This window comes from Lithobates pipiens, unplaced genomic scaffold (genome assembly GCF_037356315.1).
Source record: "Lithobates pipiens isolate NorthernLeopardFrog02 unplaced genomic scaffold, aLitPip1_a1.2 Scaffold_18, whole genome shotgun sequence".
Classification (NCBI taxonomy): domain Eukaryota; kingdom Metazoa; phylum Chordata; class Amphibia; order Anura; family Ranidae; genus Lithobates; species Lithobates pipiens.
This window is the reverse complement of record NW_027507758.1, coordinates 555,450,743-555,461,805: the sequence shown is the minus strand read 5'-3', so window position 1 is coordinate 555,461,805 and position 11,063 is coordinate 555,450,743. Positions and strand designations below refer to the sequence as shown.

At 41.9% G+C, this 11,063-nt stretch overlaps 1 protein-coding gene across 1 annotated transcript in view; it reads right to left on the bottom strand.

Moving 5' to 3' along the window:
• Positions 1–8,706: 8,706 nt before the first annotated feature.
• LOC143988965 (adhesion G-protein coupled receptor F3-like) overlaps positions 8,707–11,063 on the bottom strand; it is a 60,538-nt gene continuing 58,181 nt past the window's right edge. Inside the window, exons 16-17 of the mRNA XM_077488925.1 lie at positions 10,272–10,307; positions 8,707–9,322 (exon numbers count right to left, since the gene is read on the bottom strand). Coding sequence (XP_077345051.1) covers positions 9,257–9,322; positions 10,272–10,307 — 102 coding nt within the window. The 3' untranslated portion in view covers positions 8,707–9,256. The remainder of the gene's footprint in view (positions 9,323–10,271; positions 10,308–11,063) is intronic.

Genomic DNA, 11,063 nt, shown 5'->3' with positions numbered 1-11,063 from the left:
TGGTTGTCTGATGTTCCACTGATGTTTAAAACACATACAGTACAGTATATGCTAAACATTAAGCCATACATGACCAGTAGAGCAATGTAGGTGTTCAAAAGGTAAACTGTTCCAATAATGATACACAGTGGCGTTGCAGATATCTCTTTGCATAGCCATGACTGCGCACTGTGTGTATAACAGAACTGAGGGGCTACAATAAGAGGGCCAACCTAAAGCCCAACTCCAGCTTAATTGAAACCTCTGTATTAAATACTGTAACACAGTCAGACTGCATATACAGTGATACATATTCTCATCATTTTGTTTTCTTTCATACTATGTGTAGCACTAACTAAGGAGCTGCTGGTATTTGATTGGACTTACTGTTCCTTCACTGTTCCACCATATCTGTCATAGGGGTCCCATTAAAGACTTCTTTCCACAGATTTTAGCTCCGACACATAGGGGGTTATTTACTAAAGGAAAATCCACTTTGCACTGCAAGTGCACTTGGAAGTGCAGTTGCTCTAAATCTAAGGGGTAGATCTGAAATGAGTGGAAGCTCTGCTGATTTTATCATCCAATCATGTGCAAGCTAAAATGCAGTTTTTTATTTTCCTTGCATGTCCCCCTCGGATCTACAGCGACTTTACTTCCAAGTGCACTTGAAGTGGAAAGTGGATTTTCCTTTAGTAAATAACCCTCATAGTCTCTTTTTCCAATGCTTTATTCAATAAAGACACATGCAATAAAGGGATGAAGGGTTTAGGAGAACTCAGGTGCCTTTGAATTGCAGATCAGGAATACTTTCTTTGAACCAGAGGGCAACAGCTCCACAACTGGATTCAGCAACCACCGGGTAGGCCTCTCTTACTGACCTAGCAACCGATGCGATGCTCAGACATAGTCTCTGCCACAGACTTTAAGATTTGGTGTAACCTCTGCCACAGGATAATTAGCGACTTTTTTGCAATGTCAAGGCTTTATCACATAGTGCCAGTCCCCTTCATCCGAACCTACGGTACTGTGTGGTAGGTGACCCGGATTACATCCTCCAACTGAGTCTCCAGGCTTTTCTAGAGGCACCGCCCTTGTTGCACAGTCCTCTCCTAAAAAGTTCTCCCCTGGATCCTCCAGTTGCTCAGCTTCTTCCCACAGGCAATACAGCACAGGACCACCCCTGGATCGGTAGGCCCCAAGACTTTTGGGCCTACCTTCAGTAACAACTCCTCGATCCAGCTGGCCCTGACACAATTTAGCAGCAGCAACACACCTGAGGCCAGGAGGACCATCAGGTCAGAACTCCCCTTGTCATGGGGTCTGTCCCTTAAGTACCCTCTCCCAGAATGCACAGCAGGCAGACCACACCCACTGACTGTTTTTGGGCAAAGAGGCACTCAATACGCCCAGCTTGTTGCAAATTACAACCTTGGCCGAATAATAGGGCGCCATCCCTAGGCCAAGGGGAAAACCACACAACCAGCCAAGCTGAAACAGAACCATAATTTACAATAATGGCCGTCTGAGCTAAACTACAGCTTCAGACAAACTAAATTGTTACTTATAGCATCTGTATTGAAAATACCAGCGCTACATATGTGCTACAGCAAAGGTTAAAATACATGCTGTCAACATGCTGAAGAGCCAGACTGCTGCTCTCACACATAACGTTATGGTCTGGGTCTCTGACAGTCCAACAGCACTTCCTGTGCACAGTGCTATGTTGCCCTTGGAATGTAAGCACTATTAATTGGAGCACCGTGCAGGGCGAGTATTGGATCGCTGGAGACCCGGCCCACTTTGTTGTGTGAAAGAGCAGTGGTCTGACTCTCCAGCATACTGTTAGCACAAGACATTTTAATCCTTGCTGCATCACCCAGTATGTTAGAAAACACAGAAATAAGCACATTTATTATTATATAGGCAGCCTGACTGCAATACAGAAATAAATACCAAGTCTTCAACTAATCTTTAGGATAAAAAATAAGTAGGCAAGTACTAGCTAAAACAACAACAAAAAACTGCTTTTGGTGCAATACTCGTTTTCTGTCTAGTGCTGTCCCCAACAAGCAATCTGCTTTGCGGTCCAGTGCTTGTCCTTTTCCATGTTGAAAGACGCATGGAACCGTAGGTTTCAATGATTTGGCCCACCCTTTGCAGCTATAACAGCTTCAACTCTTCTGGGAAGGCTGTCCACAAGGTTTAGGAGTGTGTCTATGGGAATGTTTGATCATTAATCCAGAAGCGCATTTGTGAGGTCAGGCACTGATGTTAGAGCAGAGAATGTGAGCCAGGCCTTCTCATCCAATTCATCCCAAGGGTGTTCTATCGGGTCAGGACTCTGTGCAGGTCCAGTCAAGTTCCTCCACCCCAAACTCGCTCATTCATGTCTTTATGGACCTAGCTTTTGCACTTGTGCGTAGTCATGTTGGAACATGAAGGGGTCATCCCCAAACTGTTCTCATAAAGTTGGGAGCATAACATTTTCCAAGATGTCTTGGTATGCTGTTGCTTTAAAAGGGACCAAGCTCAACTCCTGAAAAACCACCCCACACCATAATCCTACTCCATCAAATGATCTGGACCAGTGCACAAGGCAAGGTTCATAAAGACATGGATGAGCAACTTTTGGATGGAGAAACTTGGCTGACCTCAACCCAATAGAACACCTTTGGGATAATTTAGATTGGAGACTGCAAGCCAGGCCTTCTCGTCCAACATCAGTGCCTGACCTCACAAATGCGCTTCTGGAAGAATGGTCAAACGTTCCCATAGACACAATGCCAAACCTTGTGGACAGCCTTCTTAGAAGAGTTGAAGCTGTTATAGCTGCAAAGGGTGGGCCAACTCAATATTGAACCCTACGGACTAAGACTAGGGTGCCATTAAAGTTCATGTTTGTGTAAAGGCAGGAGTCCCAATACTTTTGGTAATATAGTGTACTTTAGGGATCCTTGTTTTGCTTTAGAGGAACAACATTACTAATGAAAACCAGCACAAAGCAAAGTGTTACGTGACAGGCACCTATCAGTATGCAAAAATATTTAAAGTGAATCAAATAAATGTTTGCAGGGCTGCCTAGGTTGGAATGTCATTTTTCATAGACTAACATATGACAGAATGACAGTCAGCTAGAATAAAATCAGGTATATTTACATAAGCTGAAGACAAACAGTATGTATCCTGCATTGAAATAAGATGTGCAGTACACCGTTTTTTCTAGGGAGAGCAGCAAGTAGCATTTGGCTCCATGCACAAAAAAGCTATGTGCATGGACACATAGGATAACATAGAGTGGAGTTTATGGGCTGTTAAAAAAAAAATGCCCAAACTCCAAAAAACGGGCGTTTATGAGCTCCAGTGTGCATGGAGCCATATTATTAGGCAATGCAACGCCAAGATCCCAGCTTCTTCATTTGATGCATCTCCACAAGGTGCTCTTACTTGGCCCCCTCTTAATGAAATCAATTTATAATATATTATGGCAAAATAAAAGGTTTACCCCATGTGCTAACCACGCTACTGCAATGAAATGGAAGTAATCACCAAAACAACTTCTTTAAACTGGTTGGCACCATATTGGATTATTTCTCATTATAATAATAAACTGATAAATTATCTCCTTCCTTCTTATGCCCTGTACACACGGTCCGACTTTCCGACGGAAAAAGTCTGATCACATTATGTTATCGGAAAATTCGATCGTGTGTGGGCTCTATCGGACTTTTTCCATCGGAAAGCCAGACGGAATAAGTTTGAGAGCTGGATTTAAAATTTTCCGACAACAAAATCTGATCTGACTTTTTCCGATCGTTTGTAGAGAATTCCAACGGACAAAGTGCCACGCATGCTCAGATTAAATTATGAGACCAAAGCTATTGGCTACTAACCTCTACGTAGTCCCGTCGTGCGCAGTGAATGTCACCTCGTTCCGAACTATCGGATTTTCTTACAACTTTGTCCGACCACGTGTATGCAACACAAGTTTCGGACAAAATCTGTCGGAAAAAATCCAATGGATTTTGTGGTCGGAATGTCTGACCGGGTGTACAGGGCATTAGAGGTGCCAGCCAATTGATGCTGAGATTAGCAACTACCTTCCAGTAGGTTTTGACTTCTGCCAATTGAAATATTTGCATACAAGATCTGCACTTAGAGCAGGCACTTTATGTGTATTTGGAATTGGAAGGACTATCATTTTATTGTTGATTTTGGTTTATTGGGTTTTGATATGTGTAATATTGTTTGCACAGCCTACTGAATGTACTATATTTGCTCATTACTTATGCAGTTCATGCTTTGCAGAGATACACAACAGTTTAATATCTATTGCTCCTCCATACAATGCAAGCCTGTGAATCAGCAAAATCATTGAATACGATGCACTGCCTGTACTGTACCTGCACATGTACTCAGGGCCAGATTAAGAACATCATGGGCCTGGTGCTGAGGATTTTGGTGGGGCCTTTTAAAAACAATAAACAAATAAAAATGTTATAATAAATTAGAGAGGGGGAGGATGAGAGAGAGAGAGAAAAGGGATGAAAGAGGTGTGAGGGGTAAGGGAGGGAAGATGAGAGAGAAAGGAGGGGGGGGGGGTGAGAGAAATAGGATGCACGTGAGCATGTGTGGGAATGACATCAACGCAGCCTGGCCAAGGCAAGTGACCGAAGGCACAGAACCCAGAAGGAAGTCCGGGTGAAGATGGAAGTGCCCGGGCCCCACTGGATTGATCACAGCACAGCACTGGAGGGCTCAGTCTGACAATTTAAGTGTACCCTAATGTGCTAATATGCTGGGAATACTTGTACATTATGGCATAACCTACCCCAGGGCCTCTAAAAAGTAGTAATGTTAGAAAAGTTTACTACCGCTTTAATATCACAGGAGCCTCTCATGGGGTCCCCTACTGACCCCGTGGCCCTTGGGCAGTGCCTAAGTGCATAGTTGTCAACATTTCAAAAATTTCAGGGACGCTTTTTTTTACAAGTGCTATATTTAGAGTAGCTGACATCCCCTATATTCCTCTATACATCACAATAGTAATTACAAAATTAAATAAGTACTAATAATGGGGCAGAACAAATATGAGGACTGTGAGATTTCCTTTAGTTGAACTAACAAAAGTGCCCATTCTAGAGCTGGTAACATTGAGGATATTCAGTATAATTTTAAAGAACAGTTTTTGTGGGTAAGAGGCATAGGGGAGAAGTATGGATGGTATAAAAGTGGGAAGTATGTGCAGGTGAGGGAGAGGAATGTGGAGGGTCTAACAGTGGGCACTATGTACATGAGAGGAGTGCAGAGGGTATGGCAGAAGGCACTATGTACAGGAGAGGAGTGTCAAGGGTAGGACAGTGGGCAGTATGCACAGCAGAGGAGTGTAGAGGGTATGACATTGGGCACTATGTATAAGAGAAGAGTGTGGAAGGTATGACAGTGAGCAATATGTACAGGAGTGTGGAGGGTATGACAGTGGGCACTATGTACAGGAGAGAAGTGTGGAGAGTAGGACAGTAAGCAGTAATTACAGGAGAGGAGTGTGGAGGGAGGTTATGACGGTGGGCACTATGTATAGGAGAGGAGTATGGAGGGTATGACAGTGAGTAGTATGTACAGGAGAGGAGTGTGGAGGGTATGACGGTGGGCACTATGTATAGGAAAGGAGTGTGGAGGGAAAGACAGTGGGCACTATGTACAGGAGAGAAGTGTATGACAGCGGGCACTATGTACAGGAGAGGAGTGTGGAGGGTATGACAGTGAGCAGTATGTATAGGAGAGGAGGATGAAGTAATCTGGGAAGGAAAAATGTAAAGGTTTGTGGAAGGATGTTTAGGGACTGCGTAGTGGTTAAGCGGGCCAGACATGGATTGAAATTACACCAATTAAGCAGAGACCAGCCATAGTCGCTCTCTGTATGGGCTAGCTGGTTTTACACAGGTCAACCTATTAACCGACTTGAGTACACCAGCCTGTCAGGTTTTCCCCAAAACAATCAGTGCTGCCAGCTATATCATTGTATTCACTGGCAGAACACAATAACACTGTGGGAGTGATTGCCCCATTCACAGGTCAGCAGGTGAGAGGGTGTGTGGGGACAGGCTGGGGAGAGATACTAGTCAATCTCTGGGTAGGCACTGGTTAGTATCCGAGCCAGATACACACAGGTTACATACGCCACGATCGTTAGAGCGAGAGCAATAATTCTAGCACTACACCTCCTCTAACTCGAAACATGTAACCTGTAAAAAAAAAAATGTAAAAGCATCGCTTAGTACACAACAAAAAATCATGCTAACTTCAGTGTTTTTTTTATGAATGAAACGGTTTCTTTCCAAAAAATTTTTTAAAAATTGCTGCGCAAATATCATGTAATGTTGCAAAGACCACCATTTTATTCCATAAGGTGTCTGCTAAAACAATATATAATGCTTGAGGATTCTAAGTAATTTTGTAGAATAAAAAAAATGATGATTTTTACATGTAGGAGAGAAGTCTCAGAATGGGCCTGGTTGCCAAGGGGTTAATTATCATAAGTAATATACAAATAATTATTATAAGCTCTGTGAGTTCATCCTCTCAGTCTGCTGCAGAGTGTTCCAGCTTGTATCTATACTGCCGCTCTGTATGTAGCTTATGACAGGCTGCGCAAGGAGCCCTGTATCTCCGGAACCATAGATGATAGCAGACCCATATTTTAACCAGTGCTGGAGTGGGTCTTTAGCTACCTACCACCCTAATGTGGGGTCTCTGTGACTCCTGATCGCCGAGTTACAATCCTCAAAGTCAATCTTTTTTTTTTTTTTTTATGATTTTTAAAAAAAAATTTGGGCAAATGGGCCTATCTTGAGAAAGGGGCCTGGAGCTGCAGCTCCAATAGCCCCTATGGTAATCCGGCCCTGCATGTACTATGTGGTTTATAGCACTTTATTGTTAAAAGCTATTGGAGATTGGAGTCACAGTGTACACATTTTCATATAGCACTGTACCATATTTATTTGTAATTAGTAACACTATTTCCCAGCAGATATATAAGTTGTGTGTAGCAGCTTAAAGTGATATTAAAAGTTTTTTTTTTTAACCACTACCATACCGGGCCTATTCTGGCACTCCTCTCCTACATGTAAAAATCATCATTTTTTTGCTAGAATTTTTAAAAAATTTTTAGCAGACACCCTAGGGAATAAAATGACAGTTGTTGCAACTTTTTATCTCTCCCGTTATTTGCGCAACAATTTTTCAAAGGCGTTTTTTTTTTTTTTTTATAAAAACTGTTTCATGATTTAAAAAAACAAAACATTAAAGTTAAGCCAATTTTTTTTGTATATTGTGAAAGATGATGTTACGCTGAGTAAATAGATACATGTCACGCTTTAAAATTGTACACACTCATGGAATGACGGCAAACTTCAGTACTTAAAAATCTCCATAGGCTACGCTTAGATTTTTTTTATAGGTTACATGTTTAGTGTTACAGAGGAAGTCTAGTGCTAGAATTGTGTGCTCTAATGTACGCGGCAATACCTCACATGTGTGGTTTGAACAGTGTTTACATATGCAGGTGGAACTAACGCCTGCATTCGCTTCCGAGCGCAAGCTACTGGGGACCGGGGCATTTTAAATTATTTATTTTTTAATTTTATCTTTTATTTTACTTTCTTTTACACTTTTTTTAATCACTTTTATTCCTATTACAAGGAATGTAAACATCCCTTGTAAATAGGAATCATTCGCGTCAGGTCCTCTTTATGGAGAGATGCCAATAATACCCCACATCTCTCCTCCAGGCTGGAAAAAATCCATGATCTCATGCTTACCAGCCCAGATTGTGGCTTTGTTTACATCCGCGGCCTGGACATGATGCCATAACATCGCACCTGGGCCTCTGACAGTCATAGAGATGATTGTCAACCATCTGGTCACCATCTGGTCACCAGAAATCTCTATGGTCGTCATTTGGCGGCGTCCGATTCTCCGGGTCCCCAATGGCACGGGAGAGCACGCAGAAGCACCGGATGGTGGCAGGAGGGGGGGGGGGGATCGCCTGTAAGAATGATCAAGCGGTGGAACTGCCACTATGATCATTCTTATGGTGCACAGAATCGCCGGCTGAAAACAAGGATATCTGAATGATGCCTGTAGCTGCAGGCATCATTTAGATATTCCCACTGAAAGTCAAGGACATCATATGCCTTGGGTGGGAAGTGGTTGATAACACCCGTTATACTTACCTGCTCTGTGCACTGGTTTTGCACAGAGCAGCCCAGGTCCCTCCTTTTATTGGTTCCCCCACCAGTGCTCCTGGCCCCTCCCTCCTGCTGAACAAGCAGCTCACTCTAGGGGCACCCAAGCTGGCTCACTCCAGAGCCACTGCTCTGCTTGAACATTCACACACAGAGAGAGCATTGCCCCCTCTCTCTCCTCGTTGGCTCACTGGCTGTGATTGACAGCAGCGGGAGCCATTGCCAATTAGGAGGGAGAGTCCTCGGAATGCCGAGGCTCTAGTGCACATCACTGGATTGCGATGGGGCTCAGGTAAGTATTAGAGGGAGCTGCACACAGAAGGTTTTTCACTTTCGTGCACATTACTGGATCACGATGGGGCTCAGGTAAGTATAAGAGGGAGCTGCACACAGAAGGTTTTTCACTTTCATGCATGAAGGCAAAAAAAATTGTGCCTTTACAACCACTTTAAGGAAGGGAGCTTAAGTAATATTACCTGAGTTCGGAGATCGAATATTTATTAATAAGCAAATATGCTTGCCGCCAAGTACATCCAGATATACATGTTAAATATAGGAATTTGTTTTTTTTTTAGACATTAACACACATTGATCAAATTATTTCCATCAAGCTGATCAATTTTACATATATATTATGAATCAAAAGACATTTAATTCCCTTTAAGTTTACAGGTACATACTGTATACCAGTGGCCACCAACCCTGTCCTCAGGGCCCACTAACAGGCCAGGTTTGCAAGATAACTGAATTACATCACAGGTGATATCATTTGCTGCTCAGTGATTGCAGTATTCTAGTCTGCATCTGCCCAAGGTAATACATAAAACCTGCCCTGTTAGTGGGCCCTGAAGACAGGGTTGATGACCACTGCTGTATATGATCACACAAACATATATACACCAGATATTTAATTTTTTTAACATACATGGCAAAGATAACCTAATCAACTTATATAGGCAATGCATGAACTTCCCTTTAGTCTCGATGAATGTAGTAAAATACATTAAATGAGATCATAGTACTCTGGGCCCTCACTTCTTCTTTATGTGGTCACTAGAAGCCTCAGAAGTGGACAATGTTGTGGCTGTGGAGGTTTTCTGGGAAATAAAAAAAATATTTTCTATTAGTTATTCTATTGTTTTATATTAGCATGATATACGGTAAGTACCAGTCAGTTATTAGTTTTATGTATTATTGACATTGATCATATGTATTTGGTTATATCTGGTATATGCCGGGTCAGGAGGAAATGGTGAGCGATATGATGGCCACAGGATGAAGAAGAGAAATCTAACAGACTCTTCATAAAGCATTGATGGAATGGAAGAATCCCCTTTGCCAGATGTTGTATTCAGCTTTTACATTATATACTATTATAGTGACCAGTCAGTGCCTGAGTGTGCCGTGTCTTTCACAATCCTCCAAGCAGGAACAGTCACCACACTGCAAAAACAACATGGAATTAAGAGGTGACACTTATTCCGTTCTGCTGTTCACCTTTCCGAATTCCAGCAGTTTTTCACTCAGAGCAGTGAGATGTTATGTGCAATGGTAATGGTGATGTGATGTGTTATGGCGATCAGATCAGTACTCAAAGATAGGCATATATTTATTCATAGTGAGCTCATGTCTCCTGGAAACCTCAGGGGAATATGATGACGTAAGAGTGCAAAGACAATCTAAGCACCAGTGTCTAGTCTTTGACCCTTCAACGTTTTAGCCCCCGTCATCAGTGCTACAACGCTACTAGCCCTGTCTTCGAAAAACATATTCTTATTCCATGTAGAACTTTAGCAGCAGAATGTTGTATGGTGTTAGCCATCGACAACAGTAGAAGCTTTGATTTAGGGTAATTATATATTGGCTAACAAAACAGATTGCAGTAGAAGACTTTAAGGCACAGCGGCCCATTCTTCGGACTTCTTATGACCTGAAGAAGATTTCAGCATGCCTTGAAAGCTTTCACTACTTTCTCTTTAGTTAGCCAATACATTGAATTACCCCATATCGAATATTCTCCAATTAAACTACAAAAATGAAACTTACAGCCGGGGACCCCTTGTTGAACAGTGCTTCCCGCACCTAAATGTAGATAGAACAACAGTTACATTGCAGTAATAATACTAACTGTGACTCACTGATGTTTAATGATAAGAAGACAACCAATATGCCAAATAATACAAAGCAAACAAGATATGGGCAAAGAAACAATGCAGGATTTTGTTAAATTATTGTTCTAAAATTAACCACAAGAGAATTAAAGAATTTACACTTTTCTATCAGTTTGAGTCCCTTAAACATGTTTAGTCATTTCAGGAGTATTTTAGAGAAGGCAACCAAAGGAATAGATGTTGATTGGATTTTAAGTGAGATGCACCTCTGAGCTTGGAAAGCTGTAAATTATGAGTTTCTGTAGTCAGATATGCATTGTGATAAAACAGAAAATACCCTCTAGTCCTCCACTGACCTTGGGTATTCATTCAAATAGTACCAACATCAGAGATCTGAGTAAAGCCCCATACCAAAACCATGTAGTGCAGGGTCCTGCCTGATTGCATACAAATTGAAACTCCTAAGGTTTGACCTGATATTATATGGTTTTGGTAAATCTGAAGACAAAAATCAGCAGAAAATCTGATAGTGTGTACGGGGCTTTAGCCTGTTTCTGTAGACTCACATCCCCAACCTGCAATCCTATAAACAAACTGTTTTTCAATCTGTTGTATCTTCAACCTAACCTTCAAATTCTGTACAAACAACCCTACCCCAAACTCATATTTACTACTTTCATTTTGTAAGTGAGATTACTTTTTTATAGAGTTCTCCAAACATTATTCC